Source organism: Bos taurus, chromosome 11, assembly GCF_002263795.3.
Source record: "Bos taurus isolate L1 Dominette 01449 registration number 42190680 breed Hereford chromosome 11, ARS-UCD2.0, whole genome shotgun sequence".
NCBI lineage: Eukaryota > Metazoa > Chordata > Mammalia > Artiodactyla > Bovidae > Bos > Bos taurus.
Window position 1 is genome coordinate 2,906,341 of NC_037338.1, and position 20,850 is coordinate 2,927,190.

Here is a 20,850-nt window from a genome sequence, read left to right on the forward strand (position 1 = left end):
GGACAACTCTAAAGTGCAATCCCAGTTCCAGGGCCCCCTGCCCTGCTGCCGAGGACCAGCCGTGACCTCTCTTGCATTAGTTTTGCTCCTCAGCTTCCCTCTCTGCCCTCGCCTGCTGCCTCCTTCCCTCACAGGTGCAGTTGTCTGCTTCCAAGAGATCTAAGACACCAGAACTCTGCCTCCCTCTTCCTCTCCTAACTTCTTCATAGCTAAACACACAATCACTCCCCAGCAAGAACATGAATTCAGTGACGGCATATGCTTCCAGGTTTTGGCCTCCGAGGCTCACCTGAGAAGTCCATTCTAGGGCTCTGAGGACGAGCTTACATAATTGGTGAGCACTAAAGCCGAAGCCTGAGCTTTCCAGGTGGCTCAGTTGGTAAAGAATCAACCTGCAGTGCAGGAGACATGGGTTCGATTCCTGGGTCGGGAAGATTTCCCTGGAGGATGGCACTCCAGTATTCTTGCCTAGAGAATCCCACGGACAGAGGAGCTTGGTAGGCTACAGTCCATAGGGGCGCAAAGAGTCAGACACGACTGAGGTCACTGAGCATGCACCAAGGCTGAAGCCCACTCACCCAGTGCCCACTGTTCGCCCCGCCAAAGCCCTGGGAGCAGGGAGGCTGGCAGGCACCAGGAACTGGTTCCCATGGGGACTCAGGATGGCCCTTCTGGAGATGCAGTTGAGGGAGCAGGGTTGGAGAAGTCTAACTCCCCAACCTCTGGCTCTAGAATTAATCCCAGGTATGTGTGCCGGCCTCCAGCAGCCTTGTGGCCCTGCTCCCCTAGCTGCCTTTGCTTGGGGGTGGTCCCTTAACTCCTCATAGGCCAATTAGGCTCTTCTTCCTGGGGGTTTATTTGACCACGGAGAGCCTGGGGCATAGAGAGAAGCCGAAGTCTATCCTAGGATCCTGACCTGTCTCCAATGTGATTCCAGCTCCTGTGAGGCCCAGTGCTGTCCCTATCCTTGGAGCCCACGAATCACCCCTGCAGCTTCACAGGAGGCCCCCAGCACCTTCGGGGATCCCCCATGGATTTGCACTTCTCTGAACTGGAGTCCTCATCAACAGCGTGAAGTACAGGGAGCCATGTCTACCTGGGATGTGTGTGTGCATGTCAATCACTCAGTCGTGTCTGACTCTTTGAGACCCTATGGACCGTAGCCCACCAGTTTCCTCTGTTCATGGGGATTCTCCAGGCAAGAATACTGGAGTGGGTTGCCATCTCCTCTTCCAGAGGATCTTCCCAACCTGGGGATGGAACTCCGGTCTTCTGCATTGGCAGGTGGATTCCTCACCACTGCGCCACTGGGGAAGCCCTCAACGGACACCTGGGTCACCGCTGCCAGAATCTTTCTGTCCTTGCAGCTCAGCACGCAGCCAGTCCTCAGCCAAGGTCTGCGAGAGAACAAGTGCTGCTGCTGCTGTGGGAAGAGAAGTTCCAAGCGGCAAGAGAACCTAAACCTCGGGAGTGAAGCGTCAGAGCCCACCCTAAGGCCTACGGGGTGGTCACGTGAGTGGGAGAGGTCAGCACCTTGCTCGCTCTTTCCCTCCAGAGACAAGATGTTGGGCGGGGTCTCCCGAGAAGACACCCCCAAGGCCAAGTGCACCCCTTGCATGGATCTGGCTTCAGCTTTTGTTTCTCCTTCCTGAAGATGGAGAGCCTGGCCTCCGGGTTGACATCATTCCTTCCTGATGGTGTCCAGGCCCTGGGCAGAGCAGCGGGTGGGACCAGAAGGACAAGGCAGGCCACGGGAGTTCCCCACTCGACCTTCACATGGGATTGCTGAGCCCAGTTTACGGAGTGAGAGAGAGAGACACAGCTACTGCTGCTGCTAAGTCGCTTCAGTTGTGTCTGACTCTGTGCGACCCCATAGACGGCAGCCCCATAGACGGCAGCCCACCAGGCTCCCCCGTCCCTGGGATTCTCCAGGCAAGAACATCAGAGTGGGTTGCCATTTCCTTCTCCAGTGCATGAAACTGAAAAGTGAAAGTGAAGTCGCTCAGTTGTGTCCGACTCTTCGTGGACCCCTTGGAGCCTACCAGGCTCCTCCATCCATGGGATTTTCCAGGAAAGAGTACTGGAGTGGGGTGCCATTGCCTTCTCCGGACAGAGCCGCTGTTAAATGACGGCCCACGTCACACAGTACTGGGTGGAAAAGCAGGGCTGGGGGTCCTCTGCTGCCGTGCCCCTCCCCCACAGGCGACAGAGGCTGGGGAAGAGACCAGGCGGGGCTTGTGCACACCTTGTGTCACACAAGAACCCTCTGTGGCCAGCATCTCAGACTGGCTCTATGTCTGTCATGTGCTGGGCAAGGAGAGAGAAGCTGCACTGACAGGACAGGGAAGAATGGCCACTGTGTCCCCTGTGTCGCCCGGAGCCTGGGGGAGCAGCAGGGAGGGGCAATGGGGAAGGACCCCAGTGGGAAGGAGAGCTGGAGGGCTGTTTCTGGAAGGCAGCCAGTCTGCCGAGGCTGAGGAGTCCCAAGAATAATCCGCCCCGCATGGCGGCTCTAATTTACAGCCCGGGTCCAGGCTCCAACTGGCAGGAATGAGACCAGCTGGAGCTTGGGACCTGCTGTCCCCGGCAGAGATGGTCCAGGGTGGGGGCCAAGGCCTCATCCCCGTGCCCTGCATACAGATCCCAGCAGCTGGTGCCTGGGCTTTCCCTGCTGGCTGCTCCTCGCTGTCTTTCTCTGTGTGAAGGTTCCGAGCCTAGGGCAGAAAGCAATGTTCCACCAAGGCAAAATGTTCTGGCAGTGACCAGAAAAAAGGGAGGTGAAGACAGAACAGCTGTTCTAGGCTTTTCCAGCTGACCCACAACTCCACAGCGAGCACCCCAAGCTCCATATCCACGAGGGCCCCTCACACCTGCAAGACCGCAGCCCACGGGACGAGGGCCCAGACCCGGGGCCTGGAGAATGGCCTGCACACAATGGGAGCACCTGTTGAGCAGGAATCACAGAGAGGCAACACTCTGCAAGGCATACGCGCTGGGGGTTCCCGGCGTGAGGTACAGGCCGGTGCCTGCACGTTCCTTACTCCATCACCACAAGTCTCCCTCCCTCCTCCAGCCTCAGCGAGGACCAACCCAGCAGCCCCACGGGCAGGAGGGGGATGGGAGCCCCGCCCCGCCGGCCAGCGGCCCTTCCCCGGGTGCTGGGCCGGCTCGCTCCCGCCACCTAGCGGCAGTCGCGGTCCTCACCTGTAACAGCCACCGGAACAGGGGTATGGGGCGGTCGCCCACCGGCAAGTAGACGCTGCTCAGGAGGCCCTGGCGCAGGAAGGTGAGCTGCCGGGCCGGCGAGGACCTGCGGGGGCAAAAGGACAGAGCGGGAGGTCAGGGAGGCGACCCTCCTCCGTGACCCTCTCAGCGAGGCTGAGCGGGGGCGTCCGGATTTCAGCTTCTCCGGGACTAGAAGCGGTCACTGCTGTGGACAAAGACGCTCAGTGCAGGCAGCTGCTGGAACAGAAAACAACCCACAGCGCCATTCAGAATCATCTGCTGCCCACGAACACGTCTCACGATGTCTTTTGCTTTTTTTTTTTGGCCGCGCCCTGCCAGGCTTGCAGCATCTTAGTCTCCCCGCCAGGGCTAGAACCCAGGTGCCTGGCAGTGGAAGGGCCAGGGAAATTCCCCTCTCAGTGTTTTACACACAGGACTGGGGAGAACAGTTTGGTTTTCCTGCGTGATGGAGGGGGAAACTGAGGTGCTGACCAGTTTTGAGAAGGGTCTGGGTTGTGATGAGGAGCGTGCCCGGGAGCCTCGCCTCTTAGCCCGGCTGCAGCCGGGGGACAGGATTACAGGGCAGGACAGGCGGCGTGGGGCGGGCGTCTGGGTCCGGTTACACAGAGCATGTCTGCCCCATCTTGTGTTTTTCCAAAACAAAGGGGACACCTGAGAAGACGGGAAAAGAACAGGCAGGGGCCCAGGACGGGGAGATCTGGGGAAGGAAATAACTGAGGGTGGCAGAGGGGGTCTCAGGAAACCATGTGAACAGCAACGGTCCTGACCGGGGGGCGGAGCGGGGGTGGAGGGGCACCCCGGGAGGGGGACCCCCGTGCTTCTGGGGCCATGATTTCATGGCAAGCTATCAGGCCTCACCCTTCTGCCCTGAGCTGCTGGCAAGGGGAGGAGCCCTGGTTTGAGCTCACTGTCACCCTGGGAGATCACCTGGACCCATGGGACCCCAGATCCCCGACAACGAGGAGTTGATGTATTTTGTGTGATTTTCGGGCCTCTGGTGGAAGGTGCCGGACTTCACTCCCCTCCTGTACTCCTGGCATTCTGGGGAAGTTGGGTTTGGGGTTGAATCCTCCCTAGAGGACAGGGAAGATTGGCATGCTAAAGTCCATGGAGTCACAGAGTCCAACACAACTTAGCGACTGAATAACAACAACCTAATACTCTCTCTGAGTCTGGTGAATGCCTCTTTGCTCTCTTTCTAGATAATGTCCTAAAAGCAATTAATAAGGATTCCAGATAAATGAAACCGTTAACTTCATGTCCATTTTTCTTTTTTTAACAACCAAATCCAGGCAAACAACATTTCGGACGGCATTTAAAGTCATGACTCTAGATAGAAATTTCCTCGGCCGGCCCACCCTCCTCCTCCTCCTTTTAAAAAGGACATCATATTTTAATCTGCCAGGAACAGAATGCTCCAAAACAAAGATGCTCCTCCAAGCCAAGTTGCTGTCTCTTTGAGTATATCCAGGCAATTTACAAAGTGTGTACTTTTTCTCCACCACCCCCCCAAAATCATTTAAGTTCAGAGGAGAAAGCAGCTTTGTTCCTGTGTTTGTGAAGCTGACGGTTCTAAAGCAGACCTTTATTTGTACATACAAACACGTGTATACCCCAGGGCTGCTGGCACACACCGCTTCTGCCCCATGTGCCCAGTCACACAGCCACTTCATGTGCTGACCCCGGCAATGCCTGTGTGGTTCATGCACAGCCCCGCAAACGCAGACAACAGCCAAGCCAGCCACGTCTGGAGGACCTCACAGATTGGCAGGGCCTGGCCGGGGGCCATGTGTAAGGAGGCCGGCGCTCCAGGGACTCCAAGAAGACGCTGGCTCTGGCATTCTGCTCAGGGGGCACCCGCCAGCTTCTCTGTAGGGGAATGGATTCTACAAGCCCCTGCCGGCTCAGATCAACACATTTCCAACTGCTGCTCAGAGAGAGAGACGCCTCTTGCTTGACGATGTCTCCCTTCTGCTACACACTTGGCAGTGCGGTTTCTGCCAGAGGAAGGATCAGTCTGCCTTGGGGTTCACTGCTGTTTAGTTAGGCTTGGTGTGTAGGACCAGGGGTCAGAGATTAGGCAGCAAAGGGCATGGTTCAGCTATGCCTGGAAGCAAATGGCTGTCAAAGAATTCAGCTAGACGAGATGCGAGGAATCTCCTGTGAGTGTGCTCAGTGAAAGGGCACTGCTGCCTTCCCTTGGCTGGACCGCAAGCCCTGCCACCCTTCAGGGGAAGGACAGAGAGATGGCAGGAGGAACCTCCTGCTTGGTGGAAGGGCAGGGAGAGGCCTGGCAGGCAGAGACCACTCTGATCCGAGGTCTGCAAGTGGGGAGGCCCCAGGGGGAGAAGGTGAGCGGGTTACGGAATCCACTGAGGTTAGATGTAGAAAAATCCCTGGCAGGTTCACAAACTGAGAATGCTGACTCGGGGTCCAAGCGGGCACCCGTGCCTGTGGCAAAGCCAGCGCCAAGGCTGGAAGTTATCCTGAGAATGTCAGAATGCCATGCGGCGAGCAGGGAGGAGCAGAGCCTCCTCTTGGAGGCAGATGCAGCTCCGGCCCAGCTGGGCGTGAAGCCCCAGCTGCCAGCCCTAAGGATCCAGGGAGGGGAGGTCCCCACCCCAACAAGGAGTGGCCATGGTCAGAATGCGCTAATCCCCAGCCTTTGCCCACAGGGCAATGGGAAAAGGAAGGAAGGAAGACAGGGTGTGGGGTGGGGGGATCAGCAAGAAGGGGGAATCGCACAGAACAAAGGCCCCAGCCTCAGTCAGCATGCTGGGCTCCTGGTGGAATTCTGATCTTCTGCTTGGACTGTGTGTTCCTGATAAGGCCCAACTCAGGATCTCCCAGCCCCCATCTCTGGTCTAGTCTACGGGCAGCAGCCCCAGGGGGGAAAGTCTTTAAATGCCTCGGGAATCCCAAGTGACAGCAGAAAGGTAAACACCAAGTGTCGTTATTTATAGGGCATCAGTTTCTGCGCCTTTGCCAGGCTACTAAGATGAGAGCTTCAGTGAGACGCCAAGGGGGACCAGCCACCAGTAGCGGTCCCAGTAGCTCTTCTTGTCCCCTCCTTTGTTTAAAGATTGGCGAGCCGAGGGCTTCCCTGTGGTCCAAGGGTTAAGAATCCACCTGCCGATGCAGGGGACACGGGTTCACTCTCTGGTCCAGGAAGATGCCGTGAGCCACGCAGCAACTAAGCCGCGCGCCACAGCTGCTGAGCCTGTGCGCCCTAGAGCCCCATGCTCCCCAGCAAGAGAAGCCACCGCAAACAGAAGCCTGAGCACCGCAACTGGAGAAAGCATGAGTGCAGCAACGAAGACCCAGCACAACCCAAAATACATAAATCATCTTGTAAAAAAGATTAAAAACAAAAATCAGTGATCCTAGCAACTGCCTGGAGGGCCACTCTCACTTGCTCTGGATTTGGGGGCAGGCGCATGCAGTGGGGCGGCTGAATGCTGCCCCTGCTCTGGGATTGCTGGATTTATTTCACCCGGTCTTCCCCTGCCTGCCAGGAAGACAAGAAGGAGGTCTTGGCAAAACAGGAGCTGGGGCCTGGGCCTCAGGGAGGTCTGATGCCTGAGCACCATTTACATCACTGAACTCGGACCCATGCCGCCCCCACCAGCTGAGGCCATTGCTGAGGAAAGTCCCCAGTGGCACTTCCAGTGTCCTGAGAACAAACTGCAAACTGCAGGTGCACCCAGAGGACAAACGTGGGTCCTGACACCCCCACACACACTGGGGGGAGGGTGGGGAACAGGGAGGACCCAAGGCGCTTCAGCGGGCAAGCTCTACCCCCGAGGCGCTGGTTCCTGTCTTAGAGCTGCCCTGGGGCACTAGCTGCTCTAGGCCCTGTCACAAGGCTTGGATTTCCCGCTGAAGTGCTGTCAGGGGACGAGGAAAGAGTTCAGCCACCCTCCTCCTCCGCTCCCCCGCCCAGTACCAGCTTCTGTCACAGCAGCATGTGACTCTGGTCTCGGGGAAGCGACCTGAGGTCACACGTCCAGCAGGGTGACAAATGAGAGAGGACGGTCCAGGCACCTCCGGTCCTACTGCTGCAGTTCAGGGAGGAGTTCAGTTCAGTTCAGTCGCTCAGTTGTGTCCGACTCTTTGCAACCCCATGAACCGCTGCACGCCAAGCCTCCCAGTCCATCACCAACTCCCGGAGTTCACCCAAACTCATATCCATTGAGTCGGTGATGCCATCCAGCCATCTCATCCTCTGTCGTCCCCTTCTTCTCCTGCCCTCAATCTTTTCCAGCATCAGGCTCTTTTCAAATAAGTCAGCTCTTCGCATCAGGTGGCCAAAGTATTGGAGTTTCAGCTTCAACACCAGTTCTTCCAATGAACACCCAGGACTGATTTCCTTTAGGATGGACTGGTTGGATCTCCTTGCAGTCCAAGGGACTCTCAAGAGTCTTCTCCAACACCACAGTTCAAAAGCATCAATTCTTTGGCACTCAGCTTTCTTTATAGTTCAACTCTCACATCCATACATGACCACTGGAAAAACCATAGCCTTGACTAGATGGACCTTTGTTGACAAAGTAATGTCTCTGCTTTTTAATATGCTGTCTAGGTTGGTCATAACTTTCTTTCCAAGGAGTAAGCGTCTTTTAATTTCATGGCTGCAGTCACCATCTGCAGTGATTTTGGAGTCCCCCAAAATAAACTCAGCCACTGTTTCCACTGTTTCCCCATCTATTTGCCATGAAGAAAGGGGACCGGATACCATGATCTTAGTTTTCTGAATGTTGAGCTTTAAACCAGCTTTTTCACTCTCCTCTTGAAAGAGGCTCTTTAGTTCCTCTTCACTTTCTGCCATAAGGGTGGTGTCATCTGCATATCTGAGGTCACTGATATTTCTCCCGGCAATCTCGATTCCAGCTTGTGCTTCTTCCAGCCCAGCGTTTCTCATAATGGACTCTGCACATAAGTTAAATAAGCAGGGTGACGATGTACAGCCTTGACGTGCTCCCCTACTCAGGGAGGAGAGGCGCACGTAAAGCTGCGTAGGTCCAACCCGGGAGGACCAGGGCTGGGTCAGACACCAAGACTGCCTGCTCTTGCTCTGAGACGAACTGCTGGCTTAATCTGTGCCAACATTCCCCACTGTGTACAGTGGAAAGAAAGATAACATCCCTCTTCACCAGAGAGCAAGCAGAGGTGAATCTACTTCAAAAAGTGATTTTTTACTTTTGTATACCTTTTGTTCATTCAGCGTTAAGTCATGTCCGATTCTTTGCAACTCCATGGACTCTAGCCCATTAGGCCCCTCTGTCCATGGGATTTCCCAGGCGATAACACTGGAGTCGGTAGCCATTTCCTTCTCCAGGGGAACTTCCAGGGCTCAAACCTGCATCCCCTGCATTGGTAGGCAGACTCTTTACCACTGAGCCACCATGCAAGCCCAAGAAGTGATTTTTTAAAACTGTATTCATTCTCCCCCCAAACCACTAATGATTACACAAAGTGTGAAAATACAGAGAAGTCGAATGAAGAGACTGAAAGTCACCTGAAATCTCACAAAGTGAGATTCACTTTCTGAAAGGTGAGAAACCGAACCATACTGCTCTTTGAGAGAGGAAGTAACCTTTTCTTCTTCCTGCATCCTCACATTTCCGGCTGCCCACAACACGCTAATTATTGAATGGCTAGTAATCCCCACTCTCTGTCTCGACTTGAGGTCTTTGGCACAAACAGGAAATAAAGAATGACCCCCAGGCTAAAGGGCGACCTTCAGGAAGTGGCCCTTCCCCAGTGCCTGGCAGGAGTCCCCTGACCTGGCCTCGGGCAGGGCACAGACACTCCTGGCCCCAGGCCCCATCTCCGCTCTGCTTCCTTAGCAAACTTGAGGGAGGAGGGTCTGGACTCTCCGCTCCAGGAGGCTGGCCGGCCACCTGGCCCCATTAAGCACAGCTGCTCTGATCCCAGGCCACCACTCCACGGGCCATCTCCTCTGTCAAACACTTCCTGCCCGCCATCCAGCCTGGGGCAGAAAATCTGCCATCGGCCCCAAATCCCGAGGAGAAACAGCTCAGGAAGCCACCTGCCTCCCCCCTCTTATGTCCTCCCTGTCCAGCCGCTTCTCTGTCCCTGTGCTTCCTCTGGTTCCACTATCTGTCTTCTTTCCCTTCATTTCTTCCCCTGCCCCCTTTTCATCATCTCTTTATGAGATATATTTGTTTTTAAAAAACTCTTTATTTATTTGGCTGCCCTGGGCTTTAGTTGTGGCATGCAGGATCTTTAGTTGCAACATGTGGGATCTAGTTCCCTGACCGGGGATCAAACCCGGGGCCCCCTGCATTGAGAGCTTGGAGTCTTAGCCACTGGACCACCAGGGAAATCCCTAGATGTATTTTCAATTTGGCAATGGGAAATTTTACCACTGTTCATACCCTAAGACCCAGTCATCTCACATCACATCCAGAGATTTATTCCAGAACTGCTGACAAATGTTTCTGTATAAGGATACTCTCTACCACACTGTTTACTATCAGGGGGAAGCTGGAAACCACCTGCATGTCGACAAAAAGGAAGATGGTTAAATATGTCGGGCATCAGTGACATGTGAGGTGTTATTTCAACATTAACATTACTTGGTCTGATTGCAACATCTGGGCCTTATATTTAGATTCTTCTTTCAACAACATATAAAAAAAAAAACACTTAGCAATCACAGAAATCTGAATGCTGATCGATATTAATCATATTAAGACGTGCAAAGATGGAGAAGCTCTATACAGTCAACAAAAACAAGACCAGGAGCTGACTGTGGCTCAGATCATGAACTCCTTATTGCCAAATTCAGACTTAAATTGAACAAAGTAGGGAAAACCACTAGACCATTCAGGTATGACCTAAATCAAATCCCTTATGATTATACAGTGGAAGTGGGAAATAGATTTAAGGGACTAGATCTGATAGATAGAGAGCGCCTGATGAACTATTGAATGAGGTTCGTGACATTGTACAGAAGACAGGGATCAAGACCATCCCCATGGAAAAGAAATGCAAAAAAGCAACATGGCTGTCTGGGGAGGCCTTACAAATAGCTGTGAAAAGAAGAGAAGAGAAAAGCAAAGGAGAAAAGGAAAGATATAAGCATCTGAATGCAGAGTTCCAAAGATTAGCAAGACGATATAAGAAAGAAATAAGAAAGACTTCCTCAGCAATCAATGCAAAGAAATAGAGGAAAACAAAAGAATGGGAAAGACTAGAGATCTCTTCAAGAAAATTAGAGATACCAAGGGAACATTTCATGCAAAGATGGGCTTGATAAAGGACAAAAATGGTATGGACCTAACAGAAGACATTAAGAAGAGGTGGCAAGAATACACAAAAGAACTGTACAAAAAAGATCTTCACAATCCAGATAATCATGATGGTGTGATCACTCACCTAGAGCCAGACATCCTGGAATGTGAAGTCAAGTGGGCCTTAGAAAGCATCACTACGAACAAAGCTAGTGGAGGTGATGGAATTCCAGTTGAGCTATTTCAAATCCTGAAAGATGATGCTGTGAAAGTGCTACACTCAATATGCCAGCAAATTTGGAAAACTCAGTAGTGGCCACAGGACTGGAAAAGGTCAGTTTTCATTCCGATCCCAAAGAAAGGCAATGCCAAAGAATGCTCAAACTATCGCACAATTGCACTCAACTCACACGCTAGTAAAGTAATGCTCAAAATTCTCCAAGCCCAGCTTCAGCAATATGTGAACTGTGAACTTCCAGACGTTCAAGCTGGTTTTAGAAAAGGCAGAGGAATCAGAGATCAAACTGCCAACATCCGCTGGATCATCAAAAAAGCAAGAGAGTTCCAGAAAAACATCTATTTCTGCTTTATTGACTATGCCAAAGCCTTTGACTGTGTGGATCACAATAAACTGTGGAAAATTCTGAAAGAGATGGGAATACCATACCACCTGACTTGCCTCTTGAGAAATTTGTATGCAGGTCAGGAAGCAACAGTTAGAACTGGACATGGAACAACAGACTGGTTCCAAATAGGAAAAGGAGTTTGTCAAGGCTGTATATTGTCACCTGCTTATTTAACTTATATGCAGAGTCCATCATGAGAAATGCTGGGCTGGAAGAAGCACAAGCTGGAATCAAGATTGCCAGGAGAAATCAATAATCTCAGATATGCAGATGACACCACCCTTATGGCAGAAAGTGAAGAGGAACTAAAAAGCCTCTTGATGAAGGTGAAAGAGGAGACTGAAAAAGTTGGCTTAAAGCTCAACATTCAGAAAACGAAGATCATGGCATCTGGTCCCATCACTTCATGGGAAATAGATGGGGAAACAGTGGAAACAGTGTCAGACTTTATTTGTTGGGCTCCAAATTCACTGCAGATGGTGACTGCAGCCATGAAATTAAAAGACATGTACTCCTTAGAAGAAAAGTTATGACCAATCTAGATAGCATATTCAAAAGCAGAGACATTACTTTGCCAACAAAGGTCTGTCTAGTCAAGGTTATGGTTTTTCCTGTGGTCATGTATGGATGTGAGAGTTGGACTGTGAAGAAAGCTGAGTGCCGAAGAATTGATGCTTTTGAACTGTGGTGTTGGAGAAGACTCTTGAATCCCTTGGACTGCAAGGAGATCCAACCAGTCCATTCTAAAGGAGATCAGCCCTGGGATTTCTTTGGAAGGAATGATGCTAAAGCTGAAACTCCAGTACTTTGGCCACCTCATGCGAAGAGTTGACTCATTGGAAAAGACCCTGATGCTGGGAGGGATTGGGGGCAGGAGGAGAAGTGGACGACAGAAGATGAGATGGCTGGATGGCATCACTGATTCGGTGGACATGAGTTTGAGTGAACTCCGGGAGTTGGTGATGGACAGGGACGCCTGGCGTGCTGCGATTCATGGGGTCACAAAGACTGAGCAACTGAACTGAACTGATTAAGTGTATATTAAGACACACATATTAAGTGTAATAGTGTATTGAAGTTATGTCTAAAGATAGTATTTTAGAGACCCAGATTGAAGGACTTAAAGGAATTGTATGTGTCTGGGACTTGCTTAAAAATGATCTTGAGGGGACAGGGTGAGTGGGCAGGTGTATGGAAGAACCAAGACTGGCTCTGAGTCAGTAACTGATGTTGACTGGTAGGTACGCATAGGTACCCTTTGCTTCTATGTGTGTTTGAAACTTTCCACGATAAAAAGCTTTAAAGGAAACACATCAAAATACTGTTATTTTTCTGTTATAAAATAAGATGGGCTAGCCGGAAAAGAGAACAAGGTTCTTGTGTTCAAGTCCTAATGTGTCCCTAACCTCCATGTGCCTTATGGGCTGGTGGGGAGCGGTCAGGTGGTCTCAACTTCATCTCCCAAGTGGCCGGTGCCCAGCAGGGCACCAGCCCGCAGTGGAGGGCCGATGGCCTGAATCCTGCAGGCTTTCTCGCTCTTATTCTTAGACATGTGAACTCACAATCGCAAGAGTTGTATGTTATTGTGGTAAAGTTTTCAAAAATCCCCTAAAAAAATCAAACATACTCAGGGGTTATGTGATAATGCCTGTGAACAAGTCCCACCAAGACGAGGACCAGGGCAGCTGTCCTGATGTTATGCTGAGTTGTCCTTGTGGCTGGGGACAAACTTTCCAGGAGGAAGAGAGGAGGGGATGATGGGCCCTGGGAAACTGCTGGACGGCCAGGAAAGTGGTTCCAGTGTTGATGGAGACATAACCCCAAGGGCATGTGTGATGAGTCTGACCATGCAACGGGGCCATGGGGGAGGAAAAGGCAGCACATAACAGATGCTGAATATCTGCTGCAGTGTAAGATTCTGTGAAGGATATACATCTAAATTAGTGAAGAAAATACCATAAGCAGAAATGTGTGTACTGCGTGTTCCCTAAAGGCTGACACACCCACACTGGGAAAACACAACTTCCGAAGGCCTCCTCTGGGGTGGTCCTCACTGCTGGGCTCCTCAAGGGAGGGGCCTGGTCGAGCCGCACGGATGTTTACCTGAGGAACAGCTTTTCCAGGGGGTTCCGTGGCTTCAGCTGTGAACTGTCCAGGATGCAGGGCACAGGGTGGTGCCTGGGAAGAAACACGGTCTCGCCCGGATGCACTGCTGGGATGGCCTGCGGTGGCACGGAGAATCTCTCCACCAGCGTCCTGGCAAATCAAGGGGCAGGGGAGAGCCGGGCATCAGCAGGCGCACCTTGTCTGTAGTCTGGAGGGAGGCCAGGGAAGGCCAGATGGCGGCCCCTCCCCGCAGCCCCCGCCTGGTGGGGACCAGACCGGGGGCACAGCGCCCCCTGCTGACGGAGGGAGAGCCCGCCAGATGGAGACAAAGGGGCTCGCTCCCACTCCCTGTCGGACCCCAACCCCTCTCTCAGGGCCTTAGTGCAGGAGCTGGAAGTTCTGGTCCCCAACCCTGCCCCACTCGCAGGCTCTGGTCCAACGTCCACTGAGTGCCCACGAGTGCAGGTGCCAGATGCTCAAGATGAGGCAGGCGTGGGCTGCCCATGCTCCCCCAGGACAAGTGTAAGGGGATCACAGCGAGGCCCTCCAGCGAGTGGACCAGCCCCAGAGCAGCAACAAGGTGCGGGGAGAGGCTTGGGAGAGAAGCCCCGGATGGTGCAGCAGGCCAGGGAGGGCCCCTGCAGCATGATGAGGGGGCCAGGGCTCTTTCTCTGAGCAGCATCCTCAAGGCCTCGTGAGCAGGAGGACTCCCCAGGGAGCCTGGGAAATGCAGAGGCCCAGGCCCGCGCTGCTCTGAGAGTCATTTAGTGAACCAGAGCTAGGTCCCAAGGATAGGGAAGGAACAGGCAGAAGAGGGGACACATTCCAGCTCTGTGGGGATGTGTATAAGGCAGGAGGTGAAGACTGTCCCTCAGAATGAGGCCAGTCGCAGCGCTATGCAGGATGGAAGGGTCTCCCTTACACAGAACGTGGAGGGTGAACACAGCCAGCCACAGAACAGCAAGAGTGTGTGTGTGTGATGCAGGTACAAAGACATGCACACAACAGCCTGCACACATCTGACACACCCAACCACGGTCCAGGGTCATCCTGAGGGAACAGGATGGGGGAGGGGAAGGAAGGGGAGACATTTCCTGTTTACATCAAAGAACAGTGTTTGGCTTGATTTTGCACTAACATAACATAAACTCAACAGTAATAATAACAAAATAAAGCAAGCCACAGGCACTGCACCCCTTCTTCTCATCACAGGAAGGCCGGTACCCAGGCTGCCAGCTGGGCCCTGGGGCAGTGGACACGGAGGGGACACGGCCAGGGCCTCCTGTGAGTATCTGGGGCCCGGCAGCCAGCGCCGGAGGTGCACGAGCTGGGCTGGGGGCCCACCAGCTGCCAGAGGAGACCTGTCACTGTCCTGCCAAGTGACCCAAGGTAAGGAAGGTCATCCTAAGGGTGAAACGGCACAACAGATGGGAATGACATCGGAAAACCGGACAGATTCTGACCTCGCAAACTTCGGAAACAGCCTCAGCAAACCACCATACAAATGGCACAACAACTTTAGTTTTGTTAATTTATTTGCCGTTTGAGTTTTTGAGTATCTGCGGCTTCCTATGTCCGCAAAGAGTTGGACACGACCGAGTGACAGAGCAACAACAACAACGGCTTCCAAGGTTGCTTTTATAATTTTAGAAAAAGTACAGATTATTAAAAGTCTGTAAGAACCAGATTCATCTGCAAAAAGCTCTCAGCTCCTGACCCCAAACCATTGCTCAAAGGGAGTTTTGTGATATTAAATACAATGTATGTGCATTATTAAGAGCTCTGAGATGACTCTAATTGAGAACTTCCTGTGCAGCCCAGAAGTGAGGATAAAGGATGATGCTGTGGTATAAATATCCTCCCCTCCCTGGCACTGGCACACACATAAAGGGCTTTTAACTTTAAGGGCTAGAGAATGCAGGATGTTGTCTGTTCAAGACACAGGCTACCCTTGGATTAGAAGCAGCTGATCAGCTCGGGATGACTGGGGGCCTTCCTCTGCCGGCCAAGGGTGAGGGGTTACGTGACTCCTGGTCACAGGGGACCTGTCCGCCAGATGGGGGCCAGCCCCCCGGCCTAGGCCTCACCCCTTCTGGACCCGTACTCCTGCATGGCACCTCCCACCCACCCCGGCCCCACTCAGGGATGGAAGAGGCTGCCGGGCTTTGTACATCAGTGAGTAATTTTCTTTGAAGCAAAGAACCGAACTGACCCATCAAGATGATCGCACATCAAAACGACCACCTCAAAGTGGCTGTTGTCAGAAGAGGCTGTCTCAGAGTACTACTTGAAAAGGTCACGTGCCCAGAGTATTATCAGCATGATATTTCAAAGCCCGGAGCACCAGCTGCCCAGGTTAACTCCCTTTCTGTGGGGAATTTTAAAAGCATCCAGGCCACAACTTCCAAAATCCTGGATGCACTCGGGAGAAAGGGAAAGAGCTAGGGAGATTATCCAGGCTACAGAGATGTCTTAAACCATTTATTTCCAAGGTTCTCCATCCAGTGAGTGGGGACCGTGGGAAGTGAATCCCCAGCCCTGACAGAGAAAATTGCCTCATTACTCATGATGCCACGAAAGCCTCTGGCCCAAACCTGCTGATTCCATCTGCCAGGAGTCACCGTGTGCCCGTCAGGCACCCTTTCCCGGCCTCTGGGCAGCACGTGGAAACTGGGGCCAGCTACAAGGCTGCTGCTTAGTTTTTTAGTCCAACTCTCTGTGACCCCATGGACTGTAGCCCGCCAGGCTCCTCTGTCCTTGGGATTCTCCAAGCAAGAACACTGGAGTGGGTTGCCATTCCCTTCTCCAGGGGATCTTGCCGACCCAGGGATCAAACCCGCCTTTCCTGCACTGGCAGGTGGATTCTGGACCACTGAGCCACCAGTTAGGAGGCAGATGTCCCTAATCCAGGCTGCAGCCACCTCCTGCCCATTTCAATTAATGAGGCTTTCACTGCCACACAAGCAAACTCACCATTGCTACCAAGCAGCACAGCCCAGCAGGCTGTAAAGGCCCTCAGAGCCAGAAGGAACTCTTTACAGTTCACACGCTTCACAGACAACCCGCTGAGCCCCGATCTGAGAGGAACCATACAGGGGTCCTGAGAGAGGGGGCCCCGGGTCTGTGTCCTGTGGACACAGGATGCTGATTCAGTGTAGGCATTCCAACCAGACCGCCCAGCTCAGGCCTGAATAGCGCCACCTGGTCACACGGAGAAAGCGAAGCCTGGACAGGCGGACAGTCCAGGGCGTGTGGACCAGCCTGCCCCGGGGTCACGTGGGGGCACGCGGTTCCTGAGGGAGGGAAGGAAAGAGGAGGGAGGGAAGGAAGAATGGAAAGGAAGGCAGACAGACAAACAGAAGGATCTGTCCTGGCTCCACTTTCCCCCTCAGCTGCCGCCCGATCTCCTCCTTTGCCCTCCCCTCTTGGACTCCTCTGAACCGTTTCCAGGCAGGCTCGCCCCTGGTCACGCACCGGAGCTGCTCCTGTCAAGGTCATCGTGACCCTGAGGCTGCGCCCTTGGGCCGTTCTCTCTACACCATCTTCCCTGGTGATCTCATCTGGCTTTGCGGTTTTAAATGTCACCTATACATAGTGATTCCCAAGCTGGGCTCTCCAGACAAGGAGGTCCTTGTCTTGGTCTGGCCCCAGGGGTCCCACAAGTGAACACTTGTTCCCGTGCCTGCCACCACCCCCAGCCTGCGTCATTCAGCCCTCCCCAATTCGAGCCAACCCCAACCGTCCATCTGTTCAGGCCTCAATTCAGGGGGTCCACTCTGATTCCTCTCTTGCTCCCACAGCCTCCATCCAGCTCATCAGCAAACCCTGTCAGTTCTACCCTGAAAGTCTACCCAGAACTTGCCTCCTCCTCCTCCCCTGTCCTCACTCTCTTGGATTACTACCACGGCCCCCTGTGCCCCCCCCAGTCTACCCTGGACGCAGCTGCAGAAGACCCTGCTCAGATGAGTGGCAACCAGCTTCACGCAGCCCCGACCTCCACTCCCCACCTCCGCCCCCTCCTCAGTGCTCCCATGGCAAGGCCCTCCCAGGGCCACCCCTCGCCATCTCCAGGACTCTGCTGAAAACCTATCTGTTCTCAGAGTCCCCGACCCCTCGTCCAATTCTCACAGCACCCCCAACACTGCCGACACCCACTGTCTCCTTGCTCATCAGCCCTGGTCACCAGCTTCCTGCATTCACCACTGCACTGCTGGTTTCTGGCCCTGACCCCAGGCAGCGCGAGGGCAGAGACCTCTGTCTGGCTCTGTTCCTGTTGCATCCCAGAGCCTGCACAGTTGTTCAGTCACTAAGTCGTGTCTGACTCTGTGATCCCATGGACTGCAGAGACCTCTGTCTGGCTCTGCTCCTGTTGCATCCCAGAGCCTGCACAGTTGTTCAGTCACTAAGTCGCATCTGACTCTGTGATCCCGTGGACTGCAGAGACCTCTGTCTGGCTCTGCTCCTGTTGCATCCCAGAGCCTGCACAGTTGTTCAGTCACTAAGTCGTGTCTGACTGTGATCCCGTGGACTGCAGCACTCCAGGCTTCCCTGTCCTTCACTATTTCCACAGAGCCTGATGCAAAGTTGGCACATAATGGATGCTTGTTGGATAGACCGACAAACGGAGAGACAGATGGATAGACGAATGAATGGAAAACCGGGTGCCCTGAAGATGGATTCAACTGTGGTCCTTGGGCATCTCCATGGTACAGAGGAATCCAGCCCTGGTTCCGGCCAATAGGCCAGGAGATTCCAGCCCAGGTGACGCCTCTGACAGAAGCCACTTCCCTCCCCCTGCACAGGGTAAGACAAGCGTGTTGCGCGGCTGTACTCTCTCTTTCAAAAGCAGTGTTCTTCTGGACTGTGGCTTGGGATCTGGTCCCACGAGTTTGGGCAGACAGTCAGGGAAGAACAGGCCATGTTTTACACCTGTGTATCCTCAAAGGCCCACACTAGACCCTGACACACAATGGCAGAACAAATATTTCTCGAATCAATGAACAGATGTGGGATTACGAGGAGGCAGCTTGAGAACTTATCAAGAGCACACAAGCCTCTGGCTGAAATGGTCCAGGGACTTCCCTGGTGGTCCAGCGGCTAAGACTCCATGCTCCCAATGCAGGGGGGGCCCAGGCTCGATCCCTGGTCAGGGAACTAGATTCCACAGGCCACAGCTGAAGACCCCACGTGCCTGTGTGTGTGCTCAGTTGCACTCAGTTGTGTCCAACTCTTTTGTGACCTCCTCTGTCCATAGAATTTCCCAGGCAAGCAGACTGGAGTGTGTTGCATGACGCAACAAAAATCAAAGATCCCGCAGGTCACAACTAAGACCCAGCACAACCAAATAGATAAATATTGAAAAAGAAAGAAGCTGTCCAAAACAAAGGACAGGTCAGCACTTAAACCCTCTGTCTGGACAGGTGGGTGTGGACTGGGCCCTGAGTGGGTAGACCCTCCCTCCTGAGGGCACCCTCTCCCCCGACCTGTCCCCACTCCCCTTACCTGTGCTCAGGCGTGAGCAGCACTTCATCTTCATTAAGATCCCAGGCTCTGAGGTCAGCATAGTCCAGAAAAAGTAGCTTCTCTTGCTCCTGCTCCCTGCAAGGAGGTGAGAGATGTCAACCAGGGTCAGCCCAGGGCCTGTTCATCCAGCTCCGTCACAGGGCCCCAAGGGCATCCCGGAGCACAGCCAGGCCCAGCACAGGGACCAGGGAGCCCAGGGCCCTATCTCCCTGCACAGAGGCTCTCAAACTCAGATTCCAGCAGTGGGGCTGGGGAAGAGGGTCTGCGTTGCCTGAAAGACGACAATTTACACCACACAACTTCAATGTGAAGAGCTGACTCATTGGAAAAGACCCTGATGCTGGGAAAGATTGAGGGCAAGAGGAGAAGGGGGCAGCAGAGGATGAGATAGTTGGATGGTATCACCAACTCAATGGACATGAGGTTGAGCAAACTCCAGGAGCTGGTGAAGGTCAGGGAAGCCTGGCGTGCTGCAGTTCATGGGGTCACAAAGAGTCAGACACAACTTAGCAACTGAACAGCACCACACTGGGTCCTGGGCCTTGCCTTTCTGCTGCCCCTGGGCCCAGGTGCCCCAAGCAGGAGCAGCCCCTGTGCCCATGGCCGCCCTGGGCCTGCCTCTCCGGCCCCAGGGCTGCTCCTCCCTTCCTGCGCATGCTGCCCCTCAGCCTGTTTCTTCCCGCAGCCCTGAGCGCCTCAACTCCCTTTCCAATCAGCCCCACTGCAGCCCTGTGAGCTGGCCATTACTTTGCAGGAAATCAGCTCCCTCACCTTCGGCCCTGACCACACACAAATTCTGAGGGACACCAGTCCCCGCTTTGACCTTCTTATTCCCTCCGGCTATTAAAGGAGTCCTGGGAGCCCCACCCCTCCAGCCCTTGCCTCACCCTCTGTGTGCGCACCCTGGCTTTGCCCACAGGTCCTCGGTCTCCAAGGTTTTGTCTCCTGCCCAGCTGCCGTCTTGGACTGGGCTAGCTGGATGACTGCCAGCCGAAGGGGGACAGCCCTTGGTCCTCAGATGCCCAATTCTGAATTCCACTTCCCATCACAGGCCCCAGCCACTCAGGGTGAAAAGGTCCCACGGGAGCCAGCTCATCGCCACTCTCCTCCTCCCTCTCACACCTCCTGCCATTCTCCACAATGCCGCCTGGGCACTCTCTCTTAAACACATGGGAAAACACCACGACCTGCTTGAGGGCCCTCCGTGACTCGACCTTGTGTTCATGAGGCCCCGGTTCACATCCTGGTTGCAGCTCCTGCTCTGGCCTGCCCCCACACTCTGACACAGAGTATTCCAGTCCCAGCACCGTCTGCCCGACATGCCTTTAGCTGTGTGGTCATTCCATTGCCCTCCCAACTGTAATCGTCCATGGTCCAAGGACAAGGACCCCCTGGGGATCCCGTCCTAACCTTCAGGCTGAGTCAGGTGCTCCTTTTCCAGCCCGCTCTGTGTGTGCTCAGTCACTCAGTTGTGTCCCGACTCTTTGAGGTCCCCTCTGTCCATGGGATTCTCCAGGCAAGAATACTGGGGTGGGTTGCCATTGCCTATTCCAGGAGATCTTCCCAACCCAGGGATTGAACCTGTATCTCTTGCGTCTCCTGCACTGACAGGCAGATTCTTTACCACCAGTGCCACCTGGGCTATGAAATACCAGAATCACTGTGTTCAGTTTCCAGGGGAAAATACGATAATGCATGCCACACACGTGTTTAACCCTCTCCGGTAGGGCAAGAATATGGGGCTGGGAAAAACAGAGGCCACTGAGACGTTATTCCGATAAGAACCCGAGCATCTGGCAATAGCAGTGCCTCTCTCCATGTGTAACTTCCACAAAGGGAGCGTGCAGCCACTGAGCGAAAACAACCCGAGAGATGCGAAGAGGACACAGAGAAGCAGCCTGTGGACAACGCGCTCCTGTCAGACGCAGTGCAGGTCCAGGGTGGAGTCCACCTGTGCCCCGGCCACCCCAGTCCCTACGGACAACGGAGGCGTGGGGTTCTAGTATCTTCACTGCAGGTGGGACCTCAGTGCAAGCCAACCACGTCATCTGCTTCCCAGGGGAGAAAGAGCACTTGTACTGGTTTCCATT

At 53.8% G+C, this 20,850-nt stretch overlaps 1 protein-coding gene across 4 annotated transcripts in view; it reads right to left on the reverse strand.

The window, feature by feature from the left end:
- The window catches only part of FAM178B (family with sequence similarity 178 member B), a 107,540-nt gene that overhangs the window by 75,433 nt on the left and 11,257 nt on the right, over positions 1-20,850 (reverse strand). For all 4 annotated transcript variants that reach the window (XM_024999286.2, XM_024999285.2, XM_024999283.2 and 1 more), the window contains exons 5-7: positions 18,740-18,835; positions 13,235-13,387; positions 3,205-3,310 (exon numbers count right to left, since the gene is read on the reverse strand). In XM_024999286.2, coding sequence (XP_024855054.1) covers positions 3,205-3,310; positions 13,235-13,387; positions 18,740-18,835 — 355 coding nt within the window. The remainder of the gene's footprint in view (positions 1-3,204; positions 3,311-13,234; positions 13,388-18,739; positions 18,836-20,850) is intronic.